Source organism: Nannospalax galili, unplaced genomic scaffold (genome assembly GCF_000622305.1).
Source record: "Nannospalax galili isolate Female #2095 unplaced genomic scaffold, S.galili_v1.0 scaffold806, whole genome shotgun sequence".
NCBI classification, from domain to species: Eukaryota; Metazoa; Chordata; class Mammalia; order Rodentia; family Spalacidae; genus Nannospalax; species Nannospalax galili.
In genome coordinates this window covers 2,409,238-2,426,262 of record NW_008355419.1, presented here as the reverse complement: position 1 = coordinate 2,426,262, position 17,025 = coordinate 2,409,238, and the positions used below count along the sequence as shown (strand labels likewise).

Sequence of the window (17,025 nt, the reverse complement as noted above, 5' to 3'; positions counted from 1 at the left end):
CAGCTCCAGGCAGGTCCAAGTGCTGTGTAAGCAGCATGGGGGCTCTTGGATGTATATGGAGGCAGCAGAGATGGGACGTTGCGGGGGGAGGGCGGGTGTCAAAAGCTCCATCTTCCCCTAAGATGAAGTAAGGTTGCCCAGCTAGAACATCCAAGTTCAGTTTGGCTTAGTGAGTTGACACCCTGTCAGCTACCACCCAAAGGGGGCAGGAAGGGGAGTGAAAAGCAGACTTGGCCGAGGACAGCAGGGCCCTGGGATTTGTCACGGGCCTGGTGTGACCATCCTGCTTGGATCAGGCTCTGGCAGGTGAGTGTTTCCCTCAGCCCATTCCAGTTGAGCTCTGTCTTCCCAGAGGGGTTGCTAGTCCCCTCCCTGCGGCTCACTGATCTCTTTCCTGTCCTCCAGTGTCCTTCCTCACAGTGTGCCCTCCCTGAGCCCCTCATCCTAGGTCTCCACGACGCCTCCTCTTGCTTCTAGGCTGTTCCTTTCCAGGGCTGCTTCCCCCTCATCCTCCCTGTAGCCCCTAAGCCTTGACTTAAATAACACTCCTATCTGTCTCACGTCCCTGCCCACCTGACTCCCACACCTGACCTTCTCCATGAATGCAGTGTCCGAGCCTCTTCCTCTTCCCCTTGTGCTTCAGGATCTCCACACCCTGCCTCCATGTCCTGCCTGTCAATCACACTTCCTCTCACCTGAGCAACTGCTGAGGCATTGCAAACCCAGCACAGCCATGGTGGAATGCTAATTCTTTTTTTTTTTTTTTTTTTTTTTTCGGTCTTTTTGAGACAGGGTCTCCCTGTAGCCCCAGCTGTCCTGGAACTCACTATGTAGACCAGGCTAGCCTTGAACTCAGAGATCTGTCTGCCTCTGCCTCCCAAGTGCTGGGATTAAAGGTGTGCACTACCACGCCCAGCTGAATGCCAATTCTTACTCCTGAACCCCCTGTAGCAATTTTCCCACCTCAGCCTAAAGCTCTAGGGGTCACCCCTCCCTCACATCCGGTCAGTCATTGAACACTGTGCGGAATCCCTAGCTCCTCACATCCCCACCCCACCTTCTCTAGGACATCTTTCACCTGGACCAATCTGATCACGTTTCTGCTCCCAGTCCAGGCCCTGCCCTCCCGTGGTCAGTTCTCAGCACTGCACCAAGCCTTTCTAGAACCTAGGGCAGCTCCACCTCTCTGCTCTTTAGTCCCTGTACAAAGTCAATGCCTAGAAACTCCCATTGCACTGGTTAGCTTCTCCCACCTGGGGCTATTCCCCAGCTCCTCTGGCTCAGAATCTATGCTACTGCAGGAACCCGGGGACGCCTGCTCCCAGCATACCACACGCCCCTCCATGGTGCCTCATACAAGAGAACACAGCATCCACACACAGCCAGAAAGGGGAACATCCAGGCCCACTAATCATACGACAGTGATGGTGCTACAGAGAGACAGCTGAGCCCCACTCCGCACAGAAGAGCCCAATGCCACACTTGCCTATCTCTTGGGATGCTGATGCTCTCAACAACATCAGGTGTGTGTGTGTGTGTGTGTGTGTGTGTGTGTGTGTGTGTGTGTGTGAGAGAGAGAGAGAGAGAGAGAGAGAGGAGAGAGAGAGAGAGAGAGAGAGAGAGAGAGAGAGAGAGAGAGTTGTGTGCACTCCTGTGCTGAGGGACTGGAAGTTGGGGAAGAAGCTGAGTGTCTGGGGTGTCAGGAGAGACTGCGAGCTACATGGTGTCCATGTTCATGTCGTTCCATCTAGAAGTGGCCCTCAGCTCTTTCCTACACTGGGCCTGGGCTAATATCTACCGTATGCAGGAGGATGGAGTCCATCCCACTATTGCATTCAAGGATGGACCCAGAGCTGCAGGCTCAGGACAGGGCATCACCTGGATAAAGCCTCCTAAGACTCTTCAGTCCTCACAGAGGAAGGAGGTGGGGAAGCAAGGGAAAACAGCACAGGAGATCACAGGAGGACGAAGACGTGCCCAGCTACCAGGGTTGGCTTCTCTGCACCACCACTGACATGCATGGGGCTGATGCAACCATGGGCAGCGGCTGTCATTATGACCCCACAGCTCAGCCCTGCAGGCTAAGCAGACAAGCAGGCTCAGTGTCACTCTGCTTACAGAGAAGGAAACCACGGCTCAGCATGTGGCATCACTCCCCCACGGTCATAGCTAGTGGGCGCAGTGATAGAGCCTGAACCCGTACTGTGAACCCCAAACCATAATGGGATGCACTTGTCAGAAAACCAGCTCAGACCATGTCCTGTCCTGCAAACCAGACTCTTCTCCCAAGGCTGGGGTCGGGGTGGTTCCCCGAGTGGTTTCTGCACCCAGAAATGACAACAAAGGCAGGTGGATGGGCCAGTCATCCACACCAATGGCTCCTTGGTCCACTTTGGGTGTAAGAGACCCCGAGTCAAATACCACTCTCTCCTTCATGATTCTCTCATCCACTGGGTAGAGGTCACAAAAAAACAAGGAAACTGAGTCAGTCACCCACCCAGTTTAGGACGATGGCTCAGGCCAGCTCCCAGAGGAAGAGGCTATGGCACCCCCAGCAAACTCCAGTCTCCACCACTGCATTTGGTCCAGTGTGTAAGAAGCTCAGTGGATGGGATGAACGAGAGAGAGAACTACAGTGTCCTTGTCTAAAGCAAACAGCATGGGGCTGGGGAGATCACTCAGTCAGCAACACACGCGTGTGAAAGCATGAGGGCCTGTCTTCCAACTCCAGCAATCATGTAAAGGGCCGGGCACAACGGCGTTTACTTGTAATCCTAGTGTTAGGGAGGTGGACAGAGGCAGAGTCCTAGGGCTTGCTGGTTAGCCCAGGCTAGCCTACTTGGCAAGCTCCAGGTCCCAGTGAGAGACTCTAACTCAAAAACCAATATGGATGTGGAAAGTGACTGTGATGGAGGAAGGTGCGGGAAGATTGGAAGAGCCAGAGGTCAGGGAGAGAGGATCTTCCGGATATGACAGGACCACTGCACTCATGAACTCTCATAGCAGCTGTGGTTGCCTACACATGACCTGCACAAGATCGACAGTCAGCATGCCAGAATGGAGAGGGATCGGTATGCCCCCACCCCTAACCGAGGAGCTGTGGACAACTGAATGCTTCTGGGAGAGGGAGAGTCAGTTTTCTTTAAGAATGTGGCTTCTGGTAGGTTGACCACATTTGGAAGGATGGCCCCACACCCAGATGTATATGACCAGCACAAATTGGAGTTGATGGGTTATTAAATTTAAAAAGAGGACAGGAATTTGCTCTCAAAGAAAAATATAGTTATTAAAAAACCAAGGTAGACAGTACCTGAGGAACAATGCCTAGGGTTACCTCTGGCCTCCACACACACACACACACACACACACCACACACACACACACACACACACATATACCTGCACATACATACAGCATGACCTGGCAGCCAGGTCTGGTCTTAGGGTCTAGGGCACTGGCGCAGGGTGGCTACCGGTGGCTCTGCTAAGGGAAGTCTGTGTGGCCCAGGACAGCAGGGCTCTGTCTCCCACACGCCTTCATATCGAAGTCACTCAGCCTGCGCTCAATCCTCCCCATGGTGATGCTCCACTAGAGAAGAAGGTCGCCCCAGAGTCCTGTCCCCAGGCTTCCCAGCTGGCTAGCCCGAGGCTCCCAGGTCTACCTCAAGTTCCACACATGGTAACCAGATGCCCCACAGGCCAGGAGACCACACAGCCTAGGGTTGAGTGTAGGGGTTCTTCCACCTCCCAGGGGAGCCCAGGCTGATATTTATTTCCAATAACGATGCATTGGAGAAATGAATCAATGAGCACATGGGTGACAGATAGGGGAGGGAAGGGAACCCTCTCCTCTCTGGGTTTCAGATACAAAGGTGGGGCTAGCCACGGAGCCGGTGGAGCCAGCAGCAGGTCAGGACGAATAGAAGAGTTGGACTCCTTGGGAGCTATGCCAGGACACACACACACACACACACACACACACACACACACGCACACACGCGCACACACGGCCACTTCTCCCCCAGTCCTTCTGGTGACACACACCCATAGGGACAAGCACACATGTACCCACCAAGCACACACTCAGCTCCTTATACACCAATGCACCCATGACTGGACCGCACAAGCATGCCTGCACATACACACATGTGGACACACCTGCAACACAAATGCACCCATACCTGACAACATATACTTAACACATATCCTCTCCTGGATGTGTACACCTGTCTTACACATGTTAAATACACTCACACACTGTGTTCTCATACTCAGGTGAACACTGGTAAGTACACACACACACACACACACACACACACACACACACACACACAGACCCTGCTCACCTGCCTGAAGCCACACTTCTCCAAAGATTCCTGGTCGTTAACAAAGACCTTTGTGACTGCACTCAGGGCTCCTGTCCTGGGACTCCCGGACTTTGTCAATCTCCCACCATCCCTCAGCCACCACAGGGTCCCTGCGTGGTGCATGTGTCAATGACCGTCACTTGCCCTGCTCCCCTGAAAAGGAAGTGGCCCCTCTGTGGTAGCTGCACCCTGTCCTCTCTCTGCCCAATTAACAGCCTGGTGCCTGCCAGACTCCTGGGACCCGGCAAGTCTGGAAATGAGCCCAGGTCCCTCGGGCTCTGGCGAAGCACAGGCTGTGGCCCCGACCCCTTCTGCCCCTCTGCCAGGTTGGCAGCCCCCACCCGAGAGAGGGACAGCAGGAAACCTTGGGTCTAGCCTGCTGCCTGTGTGTGCCTCAGAGGTCACTCCCACATCAAGAGGAGCCCACAGCTATGAAGAACACCCCGTCTGTGCTGTCAAATGAACAAATTCCCAGGTGAGGGTGCTCTTGGCTGGGCGGGGCAGCTTCGTACTGAAGCTCAGAGCAAAGATGATCTCTTAGTGTGAAGTCCCCAGCAACTGGGCAGGCAGGACAGGCCAGCTTGACAGCCTGCGTGGCCAGAGCCCCCAGTCTCAAAGCCGAAGAGTTTCTGGTGCCCCCAAGTCACACCATCTGATTAGACACGGGCCAAGCCTCTGGATCCAGCCTCCCAGTCTCTGCCTAGCCAGTGGCCACTGATACTTAGAACTATCCCAGCATGGACAGGCATCTCCAAAATCTGTCCATCCTCCAGCCCAGGCTCTGCCTCCAGCCACCTCAGTGCCTCCCTTCCTGCCTGTGGTCAACCCAACTGGTAGCAGACACCTGTTCAGGGAGACAGGCGACAGAGAAGGTCCTTCTGAACTGCCCCCCCCACCACGGCAGAGCCTGTGCACAACACCTACCGTGGTAAGGTGTCGCATGGGGTCACCGACGTACAGCATGGTAGGCTTGCGGGGGTCTGCACACGCTGGGGAGCTGGTGTGCCACGGGTCGAGGCATGGGTCTGGGTGGCCGGGTGGGGAAAGGGCAGAGTAGTGGTCGCCAGGCCGGGTGGACCGAGGAGGTGAGGCTCTGTGGCTAGGAAGGCCAGAGCCGAGGATGCTCGGGAGCATGTGGGCTGAGGGTTGGCATTCTTGCCTCTCCCATCTCCCTTATTTCTGTCAACTGGTTACATCCAACAACAAACCCCGGCCCGCCCCTTTATTCCTCATGACTATTCATCAACACTGGGCAGGCCTCAGCTTGCCCGGAGATGTGTTGGACCGCACCAAGGAGGGCTGCACAGGGGGGATCGGGCAGGGACTCAGGGTCAGTGGCCGGCTCAGAGATCACACCCCACCCTGCTTCTTCAAAGCTGCCACCCAGTGAAGGCTCCGGGGGCTGTGACCACTGCTTACAAACAGCCTCCACTCCAAGCACAAGGGGTCAACCATGACCCTGGAGACTTTGGTACCAGGGCTGGGTCACCCTGAGGAAAGATGGTGCCGCCGGCCTTGGAGACCCAGGTGAGAGAATCTGCCTCCTCCTAGGGAACTGGGGTCCACAGGGACCACCCTAGGGTCTGAATGGAACAGAGGCACACCAGTAAACTTGTGTCAGGGGACCTATGTGGGAGTCAGGGACAAGGTCAAGTATCCTCAAAAGCCCATAGTGGGTGGAGTCGGAGAACCCAGAGCCTTGCCTTGCCTATAATGTCTTGTCCTGGCCCCAGCCAAGCCCAGCAAGCAGGGACGTGGTCACTCTACCAAAGAAGATCTCTGAGGGACCCCTTTGGCCCTCATCCCAGCCATGGCGGCCCTTACATAGCCAGGGTTCCACAATAGCAGGCACCTGGTGGGAGCCCTATGGTGGTCATGCCTGGTGGGAGCCTTAACGGTGGTTACGCCCGGTGGGAGCCTTACGGTGGTCATGCCTGGTGGGAGCCCTACGGTGGTCACGTCTGGTGGGAGCCCTACGGTGGTCACGCCTGGTGGGAGCCTTATGGTGGTCACGCCTGGTGGGAGACCTATGGTCATCATGCCTGGTGGGAGCCTTATGGTGATCACATGGCTTCTGGGGGCATCTAAGTTTCAGGTCTGTTTCAACCACGTGGTCGCTTTTGGCAGAAGTGCCCAACCCTCTTGTCTGTAACAAAAGCATGGAAACAAATGTTTCCAGCCCCCTAAAGCACAACAGTTCAAGTCCCACCCACACCAAGGGCTTAAAGACATTTGGGAAGATACGAGATGGTTATGAGGACTGGGTCCTTCCAGCTTTTTCTTGCCAAATTCCAAACTACCTTCTACAATCCCCAGACAGGAGGGCTTAGGTAGTGAGCCCGTCCAGCCCTAGCACCCAGGTGGGTAGGGCTGGAGACCCTGATCCGAGTCCTGGGGTCCACAGAAGCAGCACAGAGAGACCCGACTGCATGCTGAGCCCACACCGGCCAGAATCCCACAGTTCCACGTGGCCCAGCCGTGGCTGTGGCTGGAAGCGCTAGTAGGGTCACACCACTGCTGAGACAGCTGGGAACAGATAAACCAGTTTCCTAGTCAAATTTGGGGGAGGCAGACTTTGGGGAAACACCACTCAGAGGGTCTGCAATAGGACCCAGAAGGAAGTTCTGGTGGTGGTTTACTTCCCTGGGGCAGCCTACCCTACCCCTGCAGGTATGGCTGGGCTGCTCCAAAGAGCCCTAAAGAGAAGTCTTCAACTTTCAGAACGGGGTTCGGGGAGCTGTGCCCCTCAGCTGCTCAGAGGCCTCATCTGTTAAAGGGTCAGACCCTGAATGGGCACAGGGGCCTGCCATGTTGGCTTAATGAATACTCCAAAGGAGAGAGCAATAGTCACAGCCCCGCCCCCACCCCCTGTGGCCCACCTGCTCATAACAGCTGTTGCCAGAGAAGGGCGCCAGGAGAGGCGGGAAGGGACACCAATAAGGGAGGGGCAGGCAGAGGCCTTGAGGAGGTTGTGGGCGGGAGGAGAAGGCCTTGACCCTGCAGCCACACCTGAGGTACCTGCCTCTCTCTCCTTTCCTCTGTTGCCCCCAGGGTCCTTCTTCCTTTTCCTGCATCCTAAGAGCTGGAGGGGACTTGGGCTCTGGGTCCACCTTCTTGTGGTCTGTAGGGACACTGGGACTCACAGGAAAGCGGCTGACCCAAAGCCCATATCCTGGGGCTAAGAATTAAGATTCCTGCCCTCGAGGTCATGGCCCATACTGACCCTGAGCACAAAGCTGGTTCTCCTGTCGAGGGCCTAATCCTCCCCTCCATCTTCCCAGGCAGTGTGGTGGGAGCCTCACTGTTCCTGGAGCCCCCCACTTGACATCATCCAGAGCCTCTCAGCCTTGCTGGACACCCACACTTCCAGCCCATCTTGGTCATTCCCACCTCCAGCCTTTGGTGTGGGCCCCTCAGCCCACCTTGCTCAGCATACAAGCCAGGCTTCTCTGAGCTCTCCTGTTGGGGATGGCGGGGCGGGGCTGTCATGTCATTTCTGTACCAGGGTCTCCCTATGTCTATTAGGCTGGCCTCAAACTCAAGATCCCCTTGCCTCTGCCTCCCAAGGGCTAGAGTTATAGGCACGCATCCCCACGCCCCAGTCCCAGGAATCTGTTTTGAAGCAGAATTTCTTCGAACCCTGGACTCTCCAGGGACAGCCAGAACTGAAGGTTATGACCAAGAACAAAAGACTTCACGTGAGGAGCCAAGGTGGATAAGGTACAGTGAGAGCTCTGGGACCCTTGCCCTCCTTGGCAAGCTGTTCAGAGTCTCCAAGGAAACAATTGGGTAAGCACATCGACCTCTTCCGTACCTTTATCATCACACCTGGCATTCACCTTGTGCTCCCTGATGGAAAGATATAACTTTGTCCTCAAACCTTGGAGGGCTTCCAACAGGTCAGTCTCCCCATTTTACAGATAGGGATACTGAGGCCCAGAAGACTAAAGGACCCTGAGGACTATTCAGCTTAGAAGGCCAGGATGGGTTGTGAACCCAGGAAATCTACCCTCAGAGCCCCCTACACCCACCCAGTCCCTTTTCAGACTCTCCAGCTGCTTCAGTCACATGACCACAGTGAACTAAGCAAAAAGGCTTATGGTTTTCCTTACCAAGCCTGGGGCTCCTCCAGGGCCCACTGCAGGCAGGCCCAGGTGCTCTGTCCACTCCATTCTCTTTAACCCCCAACGCAGCATCCTCAGCCAAGCCAGTGAGGCAGGAAGCGGTCAGAGGACCTGGCTCTCCCCTCCCCTACAGGTTAGGTAGGCTGGTACCTAGTGCCCAGGAGGCCTCGCATCTCCCAATGGCCTGTCTGTTCTAGCCCCTTCCACCACCCCAACTTCACTAGCAAGGACATGGAAGCTCAGAGGCATGTGGGAACTTGAACCTACTGGCTGTGCTGGTCTCTGCCAGCCACCAAGTTAAGCGGTGGTGAAAGGCATCTCAGGGCACTGAGCTGCCTCTGTACAGTTACAGACTCTGCTCTGGATCTCCCACGAGACAGGAAGGAATCTGTCAGAAGATGCCATTGAAGAAGTAGGTGTGTAAGGACTGTGCCGGCTTACTCCACGACATCCTTTGTTGGACTGGCCTCAAGTTTGGGGGTGGGGAAGGGTGCCCAGCACATGGGGACAGCCAAGCACCCTTCAGCAGTGAGTGAGTCCATGTAGACTGGGTAGAGCCTCCTAAGCACATGAGGTCGGGGGGGCGTGGATCAGAACTTGGGAACCACCACCCAGTCCTAGTGCTGAGTGAGCCCAGGTACCCCAGCCCTTGGTAGTACTACACACACACACACACACACACACACACACACACACACACACACACACACCCGCTCGACACCACAAACACCCCCTCCCTCAGCACACACACACACACACACACACACACACACACACCCGCTGGACACCAAAACCATACCCTGTCAGCCCCCTCCTGTGGCTACGAGACATTTGGATGTGAGGCTGGGGTTTGACTTAGTGCTGATCTGCTTAAGAGTGATGCGTGGGATCCTGAGCACTCTCCTCCCTGTGTGAGAGCAGGCAGACTCTTTCCCGTGATGTCCACTAGACCTTGGAGCTCCTGAACAAATGTGTCACTGACCTCAACTCCTGAACTTCGGATCCTGGACATATAGGCACACCTGCCCAGCTGACACTTGAGAGCATGGGCCTCTGCAGGTTGTCCTCTGCTGCAGTCTCTCCGCAGACCAGGAGCGTGTGCTCTGTGCCCTGTGTCCTGACCACCACTTCCTCAGAGCCCTGCCGTGCAGCAGTGAGGAACCTTGTGGGGCCCAAGATCTCTCCCCTCAAACTGTCATTTTTCACAGCCAGCTCCGTCTCATGTGATGGCTATACTCAAAGATGATAACCGGGAACTCCTTCGCTGTAACCACCTCCCAGCAGATACAATATATCAATTCTCCTCCCTAAACATTGTGAGCGGATACAATATATCAATTCTCCTCCCTAAACATTGTGAGCGCAAGAAACTGTTATCAGTCATGTAAGTCATAAGATCTAACTCTGATAACCTCATTTCCACAGTATACAGCACACAGTGACCCCTCCCTGCAGCCCCCTGCTAGTGCCAAGGATGCCAACTTAGGGCTGGTGATGTCGAGAGTACTGCAGCCAGACATCCCAAGTCATCACTTGTCTTTGAGTTTTGTCTTTGCTCTTGGGGCTGCTGGGAGTGCTGAGCGTACAGTTGGACCAGTGGCTGTTCTCCCTCGAGGACCTAGCATCAGGGTCAGAAGAGAGCTGCAGAGGGGAGGCTGGGCAGCCCGAGTTCTAGGGAATCCCCACCTCCAGGAGCTGAGCTGCGCACCCAGGAATTTCATCCACGGCTTTACTACAAGGCGTGTCACTACCTGACACAGCGGGCCCCTTGTTTGCAGAGGCACTGTGCCCCACCCTCATTACCCCTGCTGGGAGCAGCGTGCCCCAGCAGGCGAGAGCTCGTGAGCACCTCTGCCAACATGTTCATATTGGGCATCCTCAGGGCCAGGGGTGGGTACCACATCCCCAGTCTCAGGGGCCTGGAACTGCTCTCTGCCTCCCCCTCAGTCTAGGACCCCCACCAGGGAAGGTCAGTGGGGTCCTTGGACACTCTGCCCTCTAGGGCAGCAGGGGCTGGGGGAGGCAGCTTCCAGAACTCCTGAGACTGACATCTTTAGAATCTTTGTATAGGGTCCTCCCTCCCTAGACCTGGTAGTTATGTCCCATCCTTCTAAACAGGAGGGCACCAGTGTCTAGAGGGGGCCCTAGATGGAGAGTCAGGATCTGGTGTCCACGGAGTAGCAGGTAGGACGGGGACTGTGCAGAGGGAGAGGAGGAAAGGACAGAGCTTCACCTTCTCACACTGCTGCAGGGCACCTCTCTAGTCAAGCCCTAAATCACTCTGCTGCAGCGTCTGCCTCAGTTTCCTTTGCCTGTGAAATGGGAGCTCACAGGAGCTAAGTGAGCTGCCTGCTCATCCTGAGCAGACACAGAGGCTGGGGCTGGGCAGGTAGAGCCTCAGAGTGGGCATCGCTGGGGCTAGAAAGCCTTCTCCCAGCTCCACGTGAGCTGGTGGGCACTGCCTAACCATACACCCTCCGCAGGGAGAGGATCAGGACCTGGTGCCTCCTGCCACCCTGGCTTTGCCACGCACTGTGGGGCTGGAGCCTCACAGGCCTCCTACCCACTGATGCCCAAGGTGGCCAGAGATGCCCTCAAAGACAGGGCTGCAATGGGGTGAGGAAGGGGCTCCAGCCCTTGAAGGGGGTGTTGTAGCCTCATACCCGCCTCACCTCCAGGGTCTCGTTTCTCTAGCACATGGCCCATCGGGTGCTGACAGGAGGGAGGCTCTACCAGAAGCCTACTCGGCACCTCCAGGGCCCCGGCAGCCGACTTGTGCCAGCTTGGCCTGGGCTCTGCCTTTCCTCATGTGCTTACACAGTTCCTCCAACAAGCCCTCACCGGAGACTTCCCCAGCCCTCTTGTCTTGTGGGATCCCAGCACCCTGGTGGTCCAGTGGGGGGAGGGGCTGTAGACAGCAGGCCTCAGGGGGGCCTCCTCAGGGCTTAGAGGTCTTCACAACCCCTTCTTGCAAATACCAGCTGCCTCCCTCAAGCTCCCAGTGCCACTAGGACCTGGCAGTGGCGGCCAGAGAGAACAGGGCAAGGAGAGGCTGACCCCCATCAGCCGGAGCGGCCCGCCTTCTTGCCAAGAGGGGACCCAGTGGAGGCCTAAGTCGCTCAGGCTGGCTGCTTGGTGTCTGTCCCAGCCCCCAAAAGGGACAGGAGCCTCCAAGATGGGGAATTGGGCCATTGTCCCTGCTGGCCACATCTGCCCTTCTCATGGAAACAGCTTCCTAAGCTCCTGTGGGGAATCTATCTCACTGTTCTCTACTTTGACCTAGTCCAGAGGACAGGGATCGCTCAGAGGCAGATAGGAAATGAGAATATTCAGACCAACGTAAGGCAGGTCTGCTGGGCTATCGGAAAAGAGAGGGTACCACAGGGTCTCAGGATGCCGGAGGAACCCAGAACCCTTCTCTCTGAGGGAAGGGGCCTCCTAAGAAGAAAGCAGCTCCAGGAAGTGGGTAACAGAGAGAGAGGCAGCCGGGAACTACCTGGACCTAGTCATGCTGGAAGCTCTTCAGACCGCTGGACCCAATCACACTTGAACCCATTCCTACCTCTGGACTGATAAGAAAGCTGATTCCGTATTTCCTTCTTTGTTCTTCGAAGTTGATTGACCCACCCGAAGCCCTGCTTCCCTGGTTCTGCCTGGCTCCCAAGAAGGGCGGGTCTAGGATTTACCACCAATGTCCAGTCCTCAGCCAGGAATGCCCCACTCACAATGGCAGACGAGGTCATGCCAGGCAGATGGAAGACGTCCATGCCAGTCTCCTCACTGCCCACAGTCTCGCTAGTCCCCTGGCTGGGTTGGGGAAGGTCAAAGTACGTGCTGTCTGGCTCCCTGTGTTGGAGGTAAAGAAACTGGCTGTTAGTGTCTGGTCTAGGATCATCCAAGACTTCCCTTGCCCATGGTACTAAGCTAGCTCTCGGCTCCTGGAAGCACTTGGATGTCCCCGCCCAGGGATTGTGTGTTCCTGATCTCCTGAAGCCTTCCTCCCACCCTCCCCTCCCAGGGAAGCATGGCTACACATGAGCTGTGTCCCTAGACCTGTTCCACCCACAGCCCCTCTAAAGAACTGGCCAGAGGGCTGGGGAGATGGCTCAGTGGTTAGGAGCACTGCTTGCCCTTCCATAGGACCCAGGTTTGGTTTCTAGTACCCACATGGCAGCTAACAACCATCTATAACTCCAATTTCAGGGGATCTGACACCCTTTTTTGGCCTCCACAGGTTTGCATGCACATGGCACACAAACACACATGCAGGCAAAACACCCGTACACATAAAAGCAAAAACTAATTTGGGGGTTGGAGAGATGGCTCAGTGGTTAAGTGTACTGACTGCTCTTGTAGAGGACCTGGGTTTGCTTCTCAGCACCCACATGGCGGCTAACAATTGTAACTCCAGTTCCAGGGGATCAGACATCCTCTTCTGACCTCTGTGGGCACTGAATGGCACAAGTGCTTACATGCATGCAGGCAATACACTCATACACACAAATTAAAATAAAAATAAAATATTTTAAAAAGAACTGGCCAGAGGACGGCTCCTGACTGTGGACATATGCTCCTAGAAGGCCCAAGGCAGCTGCTCTCCTGGCAGACCCCTCTCCCAACCAGCTCCAAGCCAGCCAAGGCCAACCAAGCCCAGTGAGGGGGATTCTATCATACTCACAGAGAGCTCCAGAGATGCTCAAAGGTGGCTCCCTCGCCAGGGGAGGAGGAGGGGGACCGGGCCATCTCCCCGACACTTCTGCTTGCTCTAGAGGGAGGAGGAAGAATTGTGAGCATCCAGGAAGTCCCATTCCCTGCCTTCCCCTGGCACCCGGGGAGGCTACGACAGCGCAGTGACAGCCCCACGTCGCTACTGAGTAACCCCACCCTGCCCAGACCCCAGGTTTTTTCTATTCCCTCCCTTCCTTTCTCCCCCACAGCAGGCACAGGGAGTAAGGCTGAGGCAAGCACTGGAGTTTGGCCTCAGCGCCTGGGTTCTGCTGAGGGGGCGTGGGGTCCGGGCACTCTGTGGGGCTGCTGTGGGCTGAGTGGATTTAGCCTCTGTAGTCCCAGGTCAGCTTTTGAAGAATGAGCCATGACTGCTTGCCCTGACTCTATAGGTGTGGCCAGGGTGTGATCAAGCAAGCCAGTTCTGAGGGAATGGGCATCCCCGATGCCCAAACTCCATCACCTCTTCTTAGGTAAGAGTGTGTGTGTGTAGGGCGCCCCCTGCTGGAGCGCAGCCTGGGATGTGTTACTGGGCAGGCTGCCCTGGGCCTGAAGAGGGGTGAGACCCACCTTGGACCCACTGTCAAGAAAATTCTACCCTGTGCAGCCCCAGACCAAGGTCCTGAGACTTCCCTGGAGCTGTCACCTGTGGATGGCCTGCTCCTTAAAGGAGATGTCGGGAACAGAGTGCCCTGACCCCAGCTGGGACTCACTGGGTCCACTTCCTCTGCACAGCCTGTCATGTGCAGCTCCCATCCCTCTCACAGCCACCCAGGAGGCAGTAACAACCGAGGCATGCAGAGCAAGCAGTCACTGTGGGAGAGTGGGGCAGGTAAACCCCAGCCCACCTGCCCACTGCCTCTACCCAGGCCAAGGAGCAGCTCCCTTGGGCAGCCTCCTGGGCCTTGGGAGCTGGTCTAGCCCCGCTCTGCACTGCCAAGCCAACAGGTCCAGACCTGCCCAGGGCTGGCAGGGAAGAGGGAGGGCACAGCCCACAATCTGTCGCTTTTGTCTGTCCCCAGGCAGGCAACTGCTCATCGAGGTTTGTGACACACTTCTAGAGCCTGCACGTGCTGGGCTGCTGGTCCCCATGAAAGTGGTGCATGATGGGAGGGCCAGTGCAGGGGCCTGGCTGGCACAGGTAAAGAGGCATGAAGGTGGAGGTTCCGCCAGAGAGCAAGGATGACCCAGGACAAGCAGCTTAGAGAACACTGAGCCCACCATGTGACAACCATCCCCTATTCAGAGTATAGGCTTGGAGTTGTTAAGTGACTTCCTTGCCCAAGGTCACTCAGCTATAAGCCCAGGAACAAATGAATAACGTAATGCTCTTTCTCAGAGGAGGGAATTATTTCCCCCACCTCTGAATCACCAGTTGTGAGAGTTTTGACACGTGAAAACAGTATAGAAGGTGGCAGAAACCCACCTTCACCAGCTCTGGGGGGTGTTGTCCTTTCTGGTGAGCAGTTATTGATCAGGAAGCTATCTCTGTGCAGGCAGAGTGAGCTGGTTAGCTGGGCCAGGCTGGCGAATGTGGAGAAGATGGTGGTATAGAGAGACCAGCTGGGCTAGTCAACTTCCTCAGACCCAAGAGGACATTCCTGGAAGTCCTGCCCCCAGGGTCCTGCCTCTCCCACTGTACATAGACCATCCTAAGCTCACAGAGGGAAAGGGCACGGTTCATGGCATGCAGTAAACGAATGCAAAGCCTGCATCCCTTCACAGCCTCATTCTTTTTAGCCAGAAGGAGTGGAGAGCTGGACACCCATCAGCCAAAGAGCAGACAAAATGCGGCCCATGCAAGTTTAGGGTAGTGCTCGCCCATGGAGAGGAACAAAGTACTGATTTACATACACCACAACGTGGACAAACTGTGAAACATGACACTGAATAGAACAGTTTGTTCCCAGAGGCCACCACAGAACAGGAAATTCACATGGGAGGGAGGTGGATTGGGGGTGCCAGCCTGCAGAGGTGTAATGGGAAGCAACTGCTTTTGGGCCCCAGGATCCTCCTCGGGTTGCAATATTCTGGGACCAGACAGAGGTGGTGGTGAGTGAAAACTGCTGAGGTATGAGCTCCACAGTAGCTGTGGAAACCAGTAGTTGGAAAGCAGGTATGTACACCTGCAATTCCAGCAACTGAGAGACTGGGCAGAACTGGTTCAAGGCTAGCCTCAGCTACAGCAACGAGCACCTTTACCCACCAAGCCATCTCACTGGCCAATACTTATTTTTTAAATATTTTATTATTTTTACTTTTATGTGTATGAGTGTATTGCCTGCATGTATGTAAGTGCACCTGTGCCATGTAATGCCCACGGAGGTCAGAAGAAGGTATCGGATCCCCCTGGAACTGGAGTTACCGATAGTTGTTAGCCACCATGTGAGTGTTAGAATCAAACCCAGTGCCCTTGACTGCTGAGCATCTCTCTAGCCCCATGCTTATTTTTTTTAATTAAGAAAGAGAACCCAGGGCAGTGCTGGGAGGAACAGATGTAAAGCACACTCAGATTGCACTGCCTCAGATGGTCTCCCAAAGTTGGGTTCTAAATTTCCTTGTCTCCCACTGCTGGCCAGCACCTGGGCCTGGAGAGAGGGCTAGGCAGTCAGGAGCACTGTCTGCTCCTGCAGAAGACCTGGATTCAGTTCCCAGCACCCACATGGCAACTTGCAACCCTCCCTGGACACTGCACGACATGAGTGCACTTATATACATGCAAGCAATACACTCATACACATAATATCCAAAATAATAATAATTAAAAAAAATAATGGGCACTTGGAGCCTTCCTGTTAAGCAGAAGACCTCAGGCATGTCCTTCCCCAGGCTCCAGGCACAGGAGCAGCTGGGAAAGAGGCAGCAAGAGCCTTGGATTGGACTGGTGCCTGGATGTCCCACTCTGGGTCACTGCAGGCTGGAGTGCCCTACTGACACCTCCACCTTCCACGCCCCATCTCACCTGCCATCACCCACTCTGTCTAGGCTCCACAACTCTACTACTGACCTCAGCAGGGGCCTCCTAACTGAGGACAGATCTACAGATGACCAGCCCTCGAGGGAAGCAAGGGGGATCAGAGTCCCACACCACCCCTTGTGTCCACATGGCCTGGACAAATCGAGGGAGATGGACTTGCCATACTGGAAGGTAGCAGGTGCCAAGTACCTGGAAACTAAGCAGAGGTTGTGTCAGATGGGCTGCCTGGGGTCACGAGGCTCCCAGGAGCTTGGCATGTCCTGCAACTCTGCACCCACATATCCTACAAACCCAGGACTCCCTGCTGTGTGCTCTGCTTTCCACACCTCCTGCCTGCCAGACTCTCCCACATCCGCCCTGACACAGACTCTCCCACATCTGCCCTGACACACAAGAACAGACATCAGACCAAAGCCCTCAGTTGGAGACCTCTTGTGCTTAGGATCCAACCCTAGCTGTTTACCATGACCACAGGTCCCCTGTCCACCCTCCCACTTGACCCCCACTGGCTCCTCTGCCCTGATGGGGTACACATGGGTCTCCTGACCGTCCTCAGCTCATCACTCCTGCTCCCTCAGCCCAGACATGTCCTCTTGCTCAGGTCTGCGCTCAGAGGCCACCACTGCTTCAGGAAGACCATGCTAGGGTTCAGCCTGGTCACCTCTTATTTTCTACAAAATCACTAAGGCTAGCGACCCAGTCTTCTCTCACTTCTTATCTGTGTGCTTTATAGTCTGAGAGCAAGAGAGGAGAGAGAGAGAGAGAGAGAGAGAGAGAGAGAGAGAGACAGAACTTACCAAGGCCGGCTCCGGGGGCGCTCCTGTGGGTCTGGG

The 17,025-nt window shown here is 55.5% G+C and overlaps 1 protein-coding gene across 5 annotated transcripts in view; it reads right to left on the bottom strand.

Moving 5' to 3' along the window:
• Nucleotides 1–17,025, bottom strand: part of Tp73 (tumor protein p73) — a 91,951-nt gene that overhangs the window by 35,573 nt on the left and 39,353 nt on the right. For 2 of the 5 annotated variants that reach the window (XM_008852667.3, XM_029555832.1), the window contains exons 2-3: nt 13,169–13,255; nt 12,216–12,336 (exon numbers count right to left, since the gene is read on the bottom strand). In XM_008852667.3, the coding sequence (XP_008850889.1) occupies nt 12,216–12,336; nt 13,169–13,233 (186 nt within the window). In that variant the 5' untranslated portion in view covers nt 13,234–13,255. Of the gene's footprint in view, nt 1–5,290; nt 5,571–12,052; nt 12,109–12,215; nt 12,337–13,168; nt 13,256–17,025 lie in introns of those variants that run through there. The other 3 variants (XM_008852664.1, XM_008852665.1, XM_029555833.1) reach the window with 2 other exon arrangements.